The sequence below is a fragment of the Phoxinus phoxinus genome, assembly GCF_949152265.1.
Source record: "Phoxinus phoxinus genome assembly, chromosome: 4".
In the NCBI taxonomy this organism is placed as follows: Eukaryota; Metazoa; Chordata; class Actinopteri; order Cypriniformes; family Leuciscidae; genus Phoxinus; species Phoxinus phoxinus.
In genome coordinates this window covers 12,156,126-12,172,345 of record NC_136879.1, presented here as the reverse complement: position 1 = coordinate 12,172,345, position 16,220 = coordinate 12,156,126, and the positions used below count along the sequence as shown (strand labels likewise).

The following is a 16,220-nucleotide window of genomic DNA, read 5'->3' as shown; positions in this document are numbered from 1 at the left end:
TTATTTATTTATTTTATGTTTAGTCATATCAAGTTCAATAAAATACATGTAATAGTTACCCTGAGCACTTTGGGTTTCCAGTGATTCCTTGTCTGACAGAGAGAGAAACGAGACAGAGAGAATGTTAGGTGTGGTCTACAGCATGTTCATTAATACTGTAAGATAAGCATGAAGTTATGTGAATGAGACACGAAGAGCTGGACATTTTGGTGCTCTCTGACCTGTGATTCGTGCAGACGGGATGGGAAGACTCAGAGGGACACAGTGCTCATAGTTACACACTTCTCTTATGAACTCAAACTTCAGCACAAACAGCGCCTGGAAAAATAACATCCACACACAAAGCAGTTCTTTAGTGATAATCTTCGCAACAGAGATCTTCATAAACAGAGACAGTCAATGAATTACACAGCCAGACAAAAACACACATAAATGATATACAAATAGATGTCAGTCGCATTAATGCGTAGTGTCCTTGTGTCAATGCTAAAGCTGATCACACTAGACTTTGCATTGAGCCAAGAGGTCAGTCTGTCATGTTCAGAAGCTCTATTGGTGAACTTCTCAACTTCTTCACATGAGTTTGCGTTTACATGCATTTGAATGGAAGTCAATAGAGCACAAAGTCTAGTGTCACTGCGGTGAGAATGTTTAAAAGTTCGGTACCTTGTTGTCAGTGGCTGTGATCATGTTTATGTAGTTGCTGATCAGTTTAAAGGTGAACCCTCTGTCCATGAATGTGAAGCACCGCTGAGGATGGGAAACACACATTTAAATTAAAACTGATTGCATCGACAATAGCAAATTAATTACAAGTTTATAACAAACCGTTATGAAAAGGTAGGCTCTCTACACGGACCAATAAGCTGTCCAATTACAAATGCATCAACAGTACACATCACAGAATAAATGAATATACATATCCAGTTAAAAATTAGTCCTGAATTATGTACTTCATTTGAATCTTTTCTGTCCTGACCTTCACAAAAGCCGCTATGGCCATATTAGCGCTGCGCGTCTCCTCTGCAAACTCTTTATTCTTCCAGAAGATGTGATCGGACATCGTCATGATCAGGGTCTCCAATCGACTTTGGAAAGTTCCAGGAAATCGTTGCGGTCGAGGAAGCTGAGCGAGAAACGTTATTACACGTCTTATAAAACACGAGTTTGACTGAGTAAAAGACACAGAAGCAGTTGTGAGAACTCAGGAAGTGTACAGTATGTCTTTTGATAAATCGATAGGCATACTTTTCATAATAAAAAACAAATCTTTTATTTATTCAGTTTTAGCATTTAGTATGATTTGCTGGTTTTATGGAGTAAATGTTAAAGGTTGATCACAGCTACATATCATTTTAAACTTAGGTCAAATACTAAAGCAAAGCAATGTACATTTATAGCAAATACTGTTGTAGTTGCTTATCTGAACCACTGGAAGGCAAGACAATACTACTATTTGTGTACTTGAGTTTAACTTTACATTTAAGTTGATGTAAAACAAAATGTGTACAGGCGAAACTCGAAAAATTTGAATATCGTGCAAAAGTTCATTTATTTCAGTAATTCAACTTAAAAGGTGAAACTAATATATCATATAGTCTCATTACATGCAAAGTGAGATATTTCAAGCCTTTATTTGTGATAATTTTGATGATTATGGCTTACAACTTATGAAAACCTTTTCACAATATTCTAAGTTGGGGTTTTGTGAGTTCATGTCTGTGGACTCAATATTTACCTTCAGCTTAGCGGAGTCCAGCAGATGCTGAGCCATCGACTTCGCTATGATCTCCAGAAAGAACCACGAGAACTGCAGAGAACCAAACAGATATCAAAGGACAAGATTAGAAAAGGTCCATCACTTTAAAAGAGAAATGGTCACGTTAGCTCACCTTAAGGACATTTCGGACGACCGACTGTTCGTTGCTCTTCAGGTCAGAGGTCATTCCCTTGGCCAACTCTTCGTGAACAGTTCTGAAGCCACATGCTTCAGTCTTAAAGACGAACTGCGTGAACACAAGACATTGTGAGGACATGGCATCATCAGTCTGATCAGTCAATCATCATTTTGAACACTTGATCAAAAGTAATAAGCAGCTTTTCCACCGTTGGGCCAAACGGTTCTAATAGCGGTAAGGATCGGTTCCAGTTGTTTTTCACTTGAGCCAACCAGCACACAGAGTTTTGTTACAAGAACGTTCTCCAAATATTCGGTGTTGGTTCTGGGAACGTAACAAAACTCCAGTTTTCCTGACGATAGAGGAACATGTTTTAAAAGGGATGATGTTCCCATGATGTTTAATGGCCAAACTGCTTTTTCTGTAATTGTTGACTTATGGAATTGAAGCATTATTGGAAAGTATTAAACTCAGCTGATGTGATAAAGATAGTTTGTAACACCATTGTTGTGCTTCAGATGCTGAATGTTGATGTCTGTGAGCGTATAACTAATACTGTCATTGTTCACTTTGTTTAAAACTGGTTTTGTGTTGTTTATACACTCACAGACATCAACTGTCAGCATATGAAACACAACAATGGTGAAATGCTTTATGCCAGCAGACAAAACACATCCATGCCTCCCAGCATGCATTGTGGCATGAGTAAATTATGCAGCTGAATTATTTATAATTGTCACCATTGTTGAGGTTGGTATGATGAGTGTTGATGTCTAAGTGTGTCTAACATCTTATCTTACACAAATTATGTTTATCAAATTCAAATTGGTTGACTATTACTTAATTCTCCAAATAAGTTTCAATTCTAAATATATATATATATATATATATATATATATATATAAATATAGCTGCAAGCAGCGATTACGGGCCCAAGCCGGTGGCACCGCCACCCTGGTGCCTTTAGTTACACTAAAGGCACCGAGGTGGCGGTGCCACCGGCTTGGGCCCTCCATCGCTGCTTGCAGCTATATTTATATATATATATATATATATATATATATAAAAAGCCGCCACCCCGTTGCCTTTCGGGTTCCTGTGCACGACGGGCAATAACCTAACCCCGCTTTGACTGTCGAGAAGAAGTCTGCTTTAGAGCTTGTATCAGTGTGAGTCTTTCTGCTCCCCTCCAAACACACACAGAAAAGGGGGGGCTGTCTGTATGTGTGCCCTCCCTCCCTCCCTCCCCCCTCCCCCCCCCCCCCCACACACACAGAGAGAATGGCAGGGGGATCTCTGTCAGAGAGAGACAAAACCACATTCAAACCAAAATATCTGACTTCCTGTTGGTCGGAGCTTATGACTGTAAATGAGAAAGTTGTCCGGATCGATAAGCACAATATACAGACCGAGTTTTGTGACTGTAGGTAAAAATAACCCCACCACTTTAGTCAAAAGTATCTTGAAAGTAACACACTTCCTGCTGCCAGTTGGTGGCGCTATAACTTTGACTCACAATAGTCACATCCATGTGATCGCCCTCTTACAACAAACACACTGCTGAAGTTTCATCAAGATCAATAAATGTATGAAGACGTTATAACACATTGTGTTTTTCTTTTCTCGCCATAACTTCGTTTCCTTGCCACGGCCAAACCATTCGAGATATCAAAAATCCGTCCGCAATTTAGCGTCCTAAATGTCTTTACTTCATGCTGACCGAGTTTGGTGGCGATAGGATCATTTTTCTTGGAGGAGTATATCAAATTCCAGGGGCATGCGTTTTCATACAACCCATAATAGCCGACTTCCTGTTAGACTGGCGTAAAACTTAGAGCACGAAAGTTGTTCGGCCCGATGAGATCTATATGTGTACCGAGTTTCATACTTATTCATGCAAGCGTGTTTGATATATGGACAAGTGTTCGAATCCCATTCCAGGGGGCGCTGTCGAGCCCCCATGCCACGCCCAGGTACCAGCTTCAGCCCGGCCCTGATGGCCAGGGGTTCTGACCTGTGTGCAAAGTTTCAAGAGTTTTCGAGCACGTTAAGGGCCCCAAAAGTGCCCGAGAAGTCCCACACAGCAGAGAAAGGGTTAAAATAAAGCCCCCCTCCTCACACACACACAGACACTGAGAGAGACTGGCAAAATTCCCATCAAATCACATTCAAACCAAAATATCTGACTTCCTGTTGGTCGGAGCTAATGACTGTAAATTAGAAAGTTGTCCGGCTCGGGGAGATAAATATAAATACCGATTTTTGTTACTGTAGGTAAAACTAATACCCCATTTTTGACTAAAGGTGGCGCTACTGAGGCCCTTACCACGCCCGTTTCTGAAACTTTGCACAAGTGTACTAGGCAATAAATGTAAAGTGTCTGTCGAGTTTCATGCAATTTCAAGTATGCTAAGAGTCTCAAAAACTTTAAAAAAGAATATTAAAGTTTGATGCGTTGCCATGGCAACAGTATTTAAGATATCAATAATCCTTTCACAGGTCCACATCTGCCGTGTGTTTACATTATACAGATGAAGTTTGAAGCAAATCGGTAAAAATAAGAGGGTGATTTCAAAGCATTTTGAAAGTGACACACTTCCTGCTGCCAGTTGGTGGCGCTATAACTTTGACTCACAATAGTCACATCCATGTGATCGCCCTCTTACAGCGAACACACTGCTGAAGTTTCATCAAGATCAGTTAATGTATGAGGATGTTATAACACACTTCCTGTTTCCAATATTCGCCATAAATTCGTTCCCTCGCCACGGCCAAACCGTTCGAGATATCAAAAATCCCCTCGCAATTTAGCATCCTCCATGTCTTGACTTCATGCACATTGAGTTTCGTAGTCATCGGATGAATTCTCTGGGAGAAGTGTTTCAAATGCCAGAACATGCGTTTCCATACAGCCCATAATAGCCGACTTCCTGTTGGACTGGCGTAAAACTTAGAGCACGAAAGTTGTTCGGCCCGATGAGATCTATATGTGTACCGAGTTTCATATTATTACATGCAAGCGTGTTTGATATATGGACATGTTTTTGAATCCCATTCCAGGGGGCGCTGGTGAGCCCCCCTGCCACGCCCGGGTCCCAGCTTCAGCGCGGCCCTAATGGCCGCAGGTTCTGACATTTGTGCAAAGTTTCAAGAGTTTTTGAGCACGTTAAGACCCCCAAAAGTGCCCAAAAGGTAGTAAAATAATAATAATAATTAAAGCTGCAAGCAGCGATGAAAGGGCCCTCGCACCCGTGCCAACCGCCACCCGGTGGATTTAGGAAGACAGAGCACGGTGGGCATTGTGCATTTAAGTAGGTAAATATAGGAGTATGTCAAAGTCAGTTACAAAAATGTCCTTTATTATGGGGATAATAGCATGCGTTATCACTCAGATAAGTGTTGCTAGCATGTTTTAGCATGTTTCTAGCATGTTTAGAACTCAATGGCATATTAAATATGTCGCTAGCAATGCATCACAGTTTAAAACGTGTCACTTCCTGTTGACAGTAGGTGGCGCTATTACTTTAACTTAAAATTGTCATGTAGATGTGTTCAGGGCAGGACTCTTATCAAACGTGTGAAGTTTGGGGCAGATTGGACATTGCCTTCTTCAGTAACAACAACTTCCCGTTTCATTGCATTAGCGTGCTTTAGCACTTAGCTAAGAATTGCTAGCATGTTTTAACATGTTTCTAACATGTATATAACTCAATGGCATATTTAATATGTTGCTAGTAATGCATTGCAGTGTTAAACATGTCACTTCCTGTTGCCAGTAGGTGGCGCTATTCTATAACTGAAAAGTGTCATGTAGATGTGTTCAGGGCAGGACTCTTATCAAACGTGTGAAGTTTGGGGCAGATTGGACATTGCCTACTTGAGTAACAACAACTTCCTGTTTCATTGCATTAGCATGCTTTAGCACTTAGCTAAGAATTGCTAGCATGTTTTAACATGTTTCTAACATGTTTATAACTCAATGGTTTATTTAATATGTTGCTAGTACAGCATCACAGTGTTAAACATGTCACTTCCTGTTGCCAATAGGTGGCGCTATTACTATAACTAAATATTCTCATGTAAATGTGTTCAGACCAGAACTCTTATCAAACGTGTGAAGTTTGGGGCAGATTGGGCATTCAATGCCTGAGTTACAGCAAATTCCTATTTAATTGCAATAATAGCATGCTTTAGCACTTAGCTAATGTTTGCTAGCATGTTTTAGCATGTTTCTAGTATGTTGTTAACATGTTTAGCACTTGCTGGCAATTTTGTATATGTTATTAGGAGTCCAAAACAGTGTTAAACATGTCACTTCCTGTTGCCAGCAGGTGGCGCTATGACTGTAACTGAATTTGAGCATGGTCATGTGTTCAGGACAGAACGCTTATCAAACGTGTGAAGTTTGGGGCAGATTGGACATTGTTTGCCTTAGTTACAGCAACTTCCTGTTTCATGGCGAAACATCAAAATTTGTCAGGCCGCCGAGGACACGCCCTTCGACGAAAACTCTAGATCTTCGCAATTTAACGTCGCAAAGGCCTTAAGATTACACTCACCAAATTTGAAGATGATCAGATTAAAACTGTAGGAGGAGTTCGTTAAAGTACGAGGCCTGAAAATGCCAAAAACTGCACAAAAATCAGAGAGGAAGTTCAAAATGGCTGACTTCCTGTTGTGTTTAAGGCTATGCTCCAAGAGACTTTTTTGTAGGTATTGGGTCATTACATGTATGTACCGAATTTCGTACACGTACGTGAAACGTAGCGGGAGGCGCACTCCGTTGAACCTTTATAGGTGGCGCTATCGAGCCATTTTACCCCGCCCAATTCTGAAACGCATATCAGATGTCAATTTTCGCCAGTTCTGACGCGTGTGCAAATTTTCGTGAGTTTTCGTGCATGTTTAGGCCCTCAAAAATGCGATTAAATGCGGAAAATAATAATAATAATAATAATAATAAACAGAGCAATTCCAATAGTGTCCTCGCACCATCGGTGCTCGGGCCCTAATAATAATAAAGAAGAATAAGAAGAAGAACTAGAACGTACATTTCCAGAAGAAAATGTGAATGGTGCTTGCAGTGGCAAAACTCGACACTCGGTTGCTAGAGTGTGGTACATGATTGCATACGAGCCAACAACCATGTCTGTACGATGTTCTGCTGCTGAGATATGGCTTATTCGTGTTGTTCGGTTGGTTGCTAGGGTGTTCTGGGTGGTTGCTAGGCGGTTGCTAGGGTGTTCTGTGTGGTTACTAGGTGGTTGCTAGGGTGTTCTGGGTGGTTGCTAGGCGGTTACTAGGCAGTTGCTAGGGTGTTCTGGGTGGTTGCTAGGCGGTTGCTAGGGTGTTATGGGCGTTCCTAGGCGGTTGCTAGGGTATTCTGGGTGGTTGCTAGGGCGTTGCTAGGCAGTTGCTAGGGTATTCTGGGTCGTTGCTATGGTGTTACTAGGTGTTTGGTAGTTGTCACAGACGGTTACTATGGAGTTTGTAGCATTTTATTGGCATGATTTAGCACTTAGCTAATCAATATTAGCATGTAGCTATTCACTGCTAGCATGTGTAGCATGTAGCAAGTCCTGTTTGCTAGCATGAGTCAAAAGAGCCAACCCCCATCTCTATACGATGTTCTGATGCAGAGATATACGCCTTGCAAAACGGTTGCTAGGGTAATCTGTTTGGTTGCTAGGGAGTGGCTTGGCAGCTGCCAATCATGAAGCTCCAAAGTCAGTGTGAATGTATAAACCAACCCCCATCTCTATACGATGTTTTGATGCAGAGATATAGGTCTTGCAAAATGGTTGCTAGGGTACTCTATTTTGTTGCTAGGGAGTGGCTTGGCAGCTGTCAATAATGAAACTCCAAAGGCTGCTTGTCAGTATGAATGATATAAACCAACTGCCACGTCTCTGTGACATTCAGAATGGAAGATATCCCTCTTTGGATTTTGGTTGCTAAGGTGCTCGACAATGGTTGCTAGGGAGGGGCTAGGATGTGTTGAGGTGATTGAGGATTGGCTGTTTGCTGCCCCGAGTCAAACGAGCCCACCCTCATGTTTCTATGACACTTATCTCCTGAGATATCCCTTTGATGTCTTTCAATAGAAGTCTATGGAGCTTGTTGCTAAGTTGCTCTAAATGGTTGCTAGGGCGTGGCTTGAAAGCTTCACAATGATCCTGAGAGACGGATTGGTCGTCTGAGTAAAATGAGCCCGCCCCCTTGTCTCTATGACACTGTGATCCAGAGTTATATTCAATACAAATGCGGTTTCTATGGTGTAGGACAGCCCATTTCATGGGCTGTCCTACACCATAGTATGTGAATGGGGCAACTTTGGGCCAGGCCTGCCAACCAGGGGTGCAACTTTTACCCCATTGTGTGGTATTTTGTTACAGAGCCTACCAGCCTCTTCAAATGTGATCCAGAGTTATATTCAATACAAATGCGGTTTCTATGGTGTAGGACAGCCCATTTCATGGGCTGTCCTACACCATAGTACTTCATTGGGGCAACTTTGGGCCCCTCCTGCCCCCCAGGGGTGCAACTTTTACCCCATTGTGTGGTATGTTCTTACAGAGCCTGCCAGTCTCTTTAAATGTGCCAAATTACACGTTTCTGCGACATCCTTGCTCTGAGCTATGAGTCTGTGAATTTTGGTTGCTAAGGGGCTCAACAATGGTTGCTAGGGAGGGGCTAGGAAGTGTTGAGGCTATTCAGGATTGGCTGTTTTCTGCCCCGAGTCAAACGAGCCCACCCTCGTGTTTCTATGACACTTCTATCCAGAGATTGCTAGGCAGTTGCTAGGGTGTTCTGGGTGGTTGCTAGGGCACCACAGATGGTTACTATGGGCTTAGGGCTAAGGTTAGGCACTCGGCCTGCGGCCTCGTGCCTATGAGTGAGTTTTTATAGAGTATTTAAAATCTCTATTAAACGAGTGCATTATAATGAGTGCACGAGGCCTGCGGCCTCGTGCCTATAGCCTATGGTTGCTAGGGTGCTGTAACTGGTTGCTATGGTGTGGCTATGAAGATTTTAGGCCATTACTTATTGGCTGCTGGATAATATAAATCCTCTGAGGGAGAGAGAGGGGGAGACATGCAGGGGTGTCAGGCCCTTTGTGTCTGTGTGTGTGAAAAATGACAGTTGGGATTTGAATTTCTGAAAATTCCGCAATGTTAAGTCAATGGGACTTTTTGGGCCGCTTTTTCGTCCGCTGTGCGAACATCGTACACCCGATCGCTTAGAAAAGATATAGCACACCTCTCCTCAATGAGCCGGTCGTTTTGACACCTCACTCAGGGGTCTGTGACAAACGGTGCGGGGCGAGTTACGCGCCGAACTTTTGTGTGGAAGAATAATAAGTATGCAAGATAACACTAATGTTGCTTTGCCTATAGGCAAGCACCATTAATAATAATCCTTAGAAAAACAATAGGGCCTTCGCCTTTTCAAGGCTTGGGCCCTAATAAGCAAAAATATACAAAAAGCAGCTGTTTACACACCACTTTTGTGCAGCCACTTGACCATTAAAGCAGTCATGCTGATCTGCTTTATCAATGCAGAAATGTTTTCTGAAAACACATGCAATTGCTGAAAAACAGTAACTTAAGAAAAGTCAAGGGTCAAGAGCCCAACTAAAGCAAACACTGATCAACATGATGGTGACGTCAAATGAATCAATCACATGATATAAAGTTGCAATTGCTTGTTATAAAGTCTGAATTGTTAGATAAAAACAAAAAACAATATCCGAATTGCATGTTTATATATCGCATTTCTGACTTTATAACATGCAATTGGGAGATATTAAGTCAGAATTGCATGTTATAAAGTCAGAATTGTGAGACATAAACTCGCAATTCCGAGGAAGAAAGTCAGTCTTTTTTCCCCCTTAGAATTGGACTTTATAACTTGAGAAGAACTTTTTAAAACTTTTTAAAAGACAATTGCGACTTTTTATCTCACAATTACGAGATTTAAAGTCAGAACTGCGTGATATAAACTAACAATAGCAAGAAATAAACTTGCAATTCTAACTTTATAAAACGCAATTACGAGTGTATATCTCGCAATTCTGACATCTCTTCTCAAGTTATATCCAATTCTGTGTTATAAAGTTAGAATCACAAGTTTATTTCTTGCTATTGTTAGTTTATATCACGCAATTCTGACTTTAAATCTCGCAATTGTGAGATAAAAAGTCGCAATTGTCTTTTAAAAAGTTTTATTCTGTGGCGAAAACAAGCTTCCATAGGCTATAGTCTCATCAACAAGTCACAAAATGTGTGGTGTAACTTAAGGCAATGTTGAATCATTCTGCCTGTAAGGTTTTGGTCTGGAAAAAACAGCTTCACATCAGTTCTTAAAACCTGTTGTTCACGAACCAGGAACGGCCCATACCTCACACATTATCTACACCTGTGCTTGTCTTGATCTATAGTCTTGGAAGTAGCGGAGACATGCGTGGGTGAAATGATACGTTGCGCAATATGTTTGTGACATACATACCTTTATGTAAGAGTGCAAATAGTGGTCCATGTTCTCTTCATGACACTTAGCTAAGATGTGGACCAGGACCCTGATGAATACGATACAACGTTACAGTGAGAATCAAATCTGAAAGCTGTGTCGTCGATATATTGTGTTCAGAAGAGTCAGAGATGGGTTTCTGTACCTGGTGGTGCTGGCGGTCACGTCATCACTGTCGTTTTGCGTAAGCACTTTGAAGAGCTGGTTGAAGAGAACAGGAAGGAAGCGAATCACCACATGAATCTTCTCCATACTCAGGAGGCCCTGAGGAGACAAAAAAGAAGAAGAGATGACATACAAATATGGCCCGAATCCTCTTAAAATAGCAAGGGTTATTTTATTATTATTTATTACTGACATTACGCAAACATACAGGATGAGTATTACCGTAGTTTCACAATAGTTACATACAATTAGAAATTAGTTTTTTGATTTCATTTCAGAAAATCCAAAAATGTAATGACAACAGTTTACAGTTTGCAATAATACACATGCACAATGAAGCCATTTGATGTTCATTCATCAATTATAAGTTACAATATCAATATCAGAGGAAACCAAGATATCTGCTCATCAAAGGCTGAAGTGAATGGCTCCGATTATCATGTTTAGCTTGTTGCATTATTATAGCATACAGTAATGCAGTTAAACAGCATACAGTTTCCTACTGTGTATTTTGATGCTCATTCATACATGCTTATTAATATGAAAACATTGATGCAAATACATCCCTTCTACACACCTCAATCAATAAGGTCTAATTTAACAGTGTCCATCCTCCACAGAGAACAAACAGTGAAATGGAAAACACAACATATGTCTGTATTTCTCAAGAGCCGCACTCTTGACTAATGTTCAACCCCTGGGTAAGACTTACTTTAAGGCAGTTGAGGAAGTTTGAGGTAGGAGGTTGAGAGAGGTCTGCCTCTCGTTTCTGGCACTGCTGGAAGAAGCGGTTCAGATGGGGGTCCTGCAAAAATGTCCGTGGGAAATATTAGATCATAAACATATCAACAACATTTTCATCTGAGACGGCGGCTCTTTTCAACCTGAGTATAAACTGTAGAAAGCACCACAGTGGACACTTTGAAGATCTGCTTCCCCCCATCCACCAACTTCACATCGGAGCCATTCTGCACAGAAACATGGAGAAATATTACATTTGTCTGTGAAAATCCCTCGCCAGATCATGTGCGAATCATCATTATTTGTCTTTGGGACTATACTTTGGGAAATATTGCAAGACTTTAAGTTGTGAAGATTATTTGGTTCACACAGCTACTGATTCTCATCCTTTGTTTCTATTTAACCTTCATTATCTCTGCGCGTCTTCTTCCTTTGTCCAATGCCAAGTGCTATTTGTTGGATGTACTTTGCACATGTTACACTGTTAGCATGAAGGTCTTTGTTTAGTTCTTGTTTGTCTTCACGCATTCGTGTATATTCTGGGTTCTGGTTCATGTGACATATAAAACTATTTATCTAAGCAAAACCATAGACTTATCTTCACTCTACATTCACCATAATCATAATCACACTTACATCTCTATTTCTCTATTTTCTATTTCTTAACTGATTGTTCATTTGCGTTTCTGGATTCTGGTGCTCACTTTGGTGGATGAAGTATCTTTATTGAGTAGATATCCACCAGGCAAAGTGCAGGACACTGGAATGCTGAAATCCTGAGAGGTAATACGGCCGTCCTTCAGGAGAGGCAACCACGCATAACCCACTGTAACACACACACACACACACACTCTGTCAGAGCACTACAGCATTTCAACATGCATAGCATAGGATGACTGGGCTCGATGTGCATCTCTGACCTGGAGTTTCAAGAGCCTCTTTCTTCTTAGAGCTGGTCTTGGCATTGATGTCACAGGTCACGTGATAGAAGGAGAAGAGTAAATGGTGTTTCTCATGAAGATGTGTGGGCAGCTCAATCTTGACCTGATCAAACATATCACAACACATGTTAAAGTACCATCTACACGTAGCAGCGCTTGACCTACAAAGCTTCTGAAGCACACTTTGAAGATTTAGCACACAACCTCATCATAGAAATCTGGGTTCTGTGAATGGTGCAGAACTGTGGAACAGGCAGACGTGGTGAAAACTGGCCCTCCTGGCTTTCCGTAGATGCACTGTGGAAATTGATGTAGAACATTTTATATTCACGAGCCAAATTCTAAAGCAGATGTTGATGGAAAGTGATAGAAATATTGTGTTATGTAACCTTAAGTGGCTTGGCATGTTCTTCATCAGAGCTTCTGAACTCCACGTAAACTGCGATGTTACGAGCCTATCGAATAAAAAAGGAGCATAGCATGACCACACTGCATGTCGAATAATGAAGAGTAGAAAACTGAAGAACAACTGAATCCTTGATTACACTGCAAGCAACTCCAGCATTTGCAGTTGCTCCTCAGGGGCATCACCCATTCAGAAGTTAAAACTTAATTGTGGAGTCAAATATTTGAGCCAGTATTGCACAAGTAAAAATGAGTTTCGTCGTAACTATGTATAATCTAAATATTTACAGAAGCCTCCAATCAGCAGACCGATTAAATGAGATTATATCAATGACCTCATGTTTTCCACAGGCAGACTTCGTCCACTAGTCAATTATGATATTTACACTCATTTACTTTTTTATTTAGAGAGGAATAGCTTAGCGATCTTACCAATCTAAACACAGCACTTTTCCTCCGAATATGCCTACACTGTAAAAAATTATATAATCATGTTATGACAACATATGTTTTTACATTGGTTTAACTCATCAAAATAAGTTAAGTAATTTTAAACTTTTTTTTATAAGTTATACAAGATTCAACTTATTTAAAAAAAAAATCAGTTTAATGTAATTTAAGTTACTTAACTTAAACATCCAAGTTGATTGTACTTAAAAATTACTCATTCCACATACTCAGTATTCATAAAACAATAGCTGACTTACGTATAAATTTAATTTGAAATTAAATGGACTGCATTTATATAGCGCTTTTCACAGACCCAATGGCCACCAAAGCGCTTTACATTTTTGCCTCACATTCACCCATTCACACACCGACGGCAGTGTCAGCCATACAAGGCGCCATCCAGCTCGTCGGGAGCAGGGGTCAGGTGTCTTGCTCATGGACACCTCGACACTTGGTCAAGTGGAACCGGGGATTGAACCACCAACCTTTCGGTTTGTAGACAACCTACATGAACCACTGAGCCAATGCCGCCCACCATTTAATTGAAATTAAACGAAGTGCGCATTCGATGGCACACTTTACTCTCGCATTAAGGCCATGGGGGAGGAGTTGTGAATGGCAGTAAGTCACGTGACAATGACAACATATCGGATATTGTATGTACAGATTTCATTCATACTACTGTACGTACATTCACAACCCAGGATCATTGGAAAAACGTGCATGTGGCGACATTTCTGTAAAATTATATTACATTGCTTCTTGCAAGTTTCATATTTTCAGTGAGTGGCACTAAAAGTTTTTGTATAGTTTTATTAGAAAAAGATGAACGTGAATCTGCCAATGTTTTATTGTGTTGGTTGTTGTGCGTATCGTGACAGTTTGAAAACTAATTTTATGACGAGTGGTGCTAAAAGGTTAATCGTGTTTGAAAATAATGCAGCACTACACTAAACCCTACACTAAACCTAAACAATAGTGTTAAGAAAAGCAAATGGGAGATAAAAACACATTTACTGAAGAAACCATGCCATTTTAGCTTCGGCTCTTTTATCCTGACTCTTTTTCTCGGGTACTCAAACCCGAGAGCTCTGCATCACAAGTGTAATCCTGTACCATGTGAGCAGCCGGGCAGGTTTACTAGCTCAGGAAAGCCAAACATGTGATGCAAACGGCAAAATGTATTAGTTTCCAAATCATGCACTCTGGTAAAGATTTTCTCACCTTTGCAAAGCTCTTCTGGCTGTCGTACTTGAGGTGTTTGGGGTAGATATAGATGTGGTTCTTGTAGACTCTGTAAGGCTGGGCAAACTTCGATGAGTCCTGCAGGAACTCGTCTACCTCCACTGTAGGAGCGTGAAGGCCACAGTCCTCAAACGGCCTCAGAGCAACATATGAGGAGGTCACGCAATCTGAGGAACGTGTGTGTAGGTGAGTGTGTGGGTACACAACAGCAGACAAGTATACAATACGCTTTTTAAGTGTTAAGTACATGAAACTGAATAACATTTATGAGTTAAATTGTATTTTTGCCTAAATCTCAGCTGCAAATGTGCGGATGTTTGCAGTTTTAGGAGAACGTACTGGGGCATTCCAGGGGAACGCAGTCCACGTGTATCTCAAGGTTTCCAGGGATGGTCTGGAGTTTACTGGCCTTCTCTGCCCTGTAAACAATGCTTCATTTTACTGAGGTCATTTATTATCACATGTTATTGGTGTGTGTGAGTAAAGAGTCTGTACCTCCTGTACTCTGTGATGAGTTTGATGAGATCTTCTGTGGAAATCTTGTTGCTTTCCTGTTTGAAGAGAGGAGAGAAGCGACATTCCCGGTCCACTGTGCCCTGGGTGTCCTTAAACACTGACCTGGAGTATACAGAAGGAAGAAATGATTTTAAACTGTAGATAGTGTGAGAGCTGAAATGAAGAGTTTCAGCCGTGTTTATTTGTTCTGCCAATGCTGAACCACCAGCGCATGGAAAAGAAGCTCCCATTGGGATTCACGTACCTTACAGACCAGGCAAAAGGCATTCGGTACTTTCCAAGTTTGGTACAGAATTGCTTATTGGATTTCAACATCTTTTGGACAGTCTAGAACAAGCAGAGAAATTGGATTTCAATGTATTTGTCTATTAACTACCAAGTCAAAACTCCACTAACTACAACTACAACTCTATATTTTTGTGCTTAAATCAATGTTCTGTGTATTTAGACGACACATATAACAATGTCTAAATGTCATTATACATTCGTGACAACAAATATGCATTTAGCATACGCTTTTATTCAAAGCTACTTACAATAGAAAAATATCTAAATGAAATACCTTGCTGGAATCTGTGTTTTTAATGTAGGGTTCTGTACCACTGGAAATATTTCCCATTAAAACTTTCTCCACCCGCGCCACCATCACAATGTCTGTGTGTGGGTTCGTAACGGAAAAAATTGCCTGCAGGAATGATCAAACATGTAAACCACACAAACACTTAAACATATATCAAAAACCCCCGGTTTCACAGACCTAGTCCCAGACTTAGTAACCTGTAAGCGACCTAGTCCCAGTAAACCTAGACCCAGACTAAAGTGCTCAAATGTTTGAGCTGTTTTAACCAAAAGCAACTTGCACATATCTTATGACATAAAACATATCAGTGCAATTGTTTTGACTCAAGATTGTAATGTTTCTTTTCTATGGCACGTTAATAAGGCTTAATCTAAGCCCTGACTGTGAAACCAGGCCATATACTCCTATATCCAGAGGGAAATGTGTTGATACCTGTTTGGGGAAGCACAGCCAGCTCTCCAGGTCCGGGCTCAATTGGCAGTCCTCTGTTTTCTTCTCTACAGACGAGGCGAGTCCATTTTCCTGCGGAGGACCGTTCCCGCCATCCAAGCCTTGATCTCCAGGATTACCAGAACTACTGAGCATTTGCCGCACAACCTCGTGGTTTAAGTCCACGTGGAAGTCAGCGGACACCTTCCTGCCCTCGCGTATGTCCAGAAGAGAAAGCGACACAAAGAAAGGCTCGATCTGAGGAGAGACATCAGTGCTCACTCGTATAAGCAGATTCATAAACCATACACTATATACAGC

General features: G+C 41.0%; 1 protein-coding gene across 4 annotated transcripts in view; it reads right to left on the bottom strand.

The window, feature by feature from the left end:
• Nucleotides 1-16,220, bottom strand: part of dock10 (dedicator of cytokinesis 10) — a 179,092-nt gene that overhangs the window by 75,108 nt on the left and 87,764 nt on the right. For 2 of the 4 annotated variants that reach the window (XM_079611252.1, XM_079611253.1), the window contains exons 12-32: nucleotides 15,903-16,157; nucleotides 15,453-15,575; nucleotides 15,135-15,217; nucleotides 14,870-14,992; nucleotides 14,714-14,793; nucleotides 14,354-14,541; nucleotides 13,112-13,150; nucleotides 12,664-12,729; nucleotides 12,479-12,571; nucleotides 12,254-12,377; nucleotides 12,038-12,159; nucleotides 11,477-11,560; nucleotides 11,305-11,397; nucleotides 10,573-10,691; nucleotides 10,407-10,476; nucleotides 1,893-2,006; nucleotides 1,739-1,810; nucleotides 980-1,126; nucleotides 667-750; nucleotides 222-318; nucleotides 60-92 (exon numbers count right to left, since the gene is read on the bottom strand). In XM_079611252.1, the coding sequence (XP_079467378.1) occupies nucleotides 60-92; nucleotides 222-318; nucleotides 667-750; nucleotides 980-1,126; nucleotides 1,739-1,810; nucleotides 1,893-2,006; nucleotides 10,407-10,476; nucleotides 10,573-10,691; nucleotides 11,305-11,397; nucleotides 11,477-11,560; nucleotides 12,038-12,159; nucleotides 12,254-12,377; nucleotides 12,479-12,571; nucleotides 12,664-12,729; nucleotides 13,112-13,150; nucleotides 14,354-14,541; nucleotides 14,714-14,793; nucleotides 14,870-14,992; nucleotides 15,135-15,217; nucleotides 15,453-15,575; nucleotides 15,903-16,157 (2,209 nt within the window). The remainder of the gene's footprint in view (nucleotides 1-59; nucleotides 93-221; nucleotides 319-666; nucleotides 751-979; nucleotides 1,127-1,738; nucleotides 1,811-1,892; nucleotides 2,007-10,406; nucleotides 10,477-10,572; nucleotides 10,692-11,304; nucleotides 11,398-11,476; nucleotides 11,561-12,037; nucleotides 12,160-12,253; nucleotides 12,378-12,478; nucleotides 12,572-12,663; nucleotides 12,730-13,111; nucleotides 13,151-14,353; nucleotides 14,542-14,713; nucleotides 14,794-14,869; nucleotides 14,993-15,134; nucleotides 15,218-15,452; nucleotides 15,576-15,902; nucleotides 16,158-16,220) is intronic. The other 2 variants (XM_079611254.1, XM_079611255.1) reach the window with 1 other exon arrangement.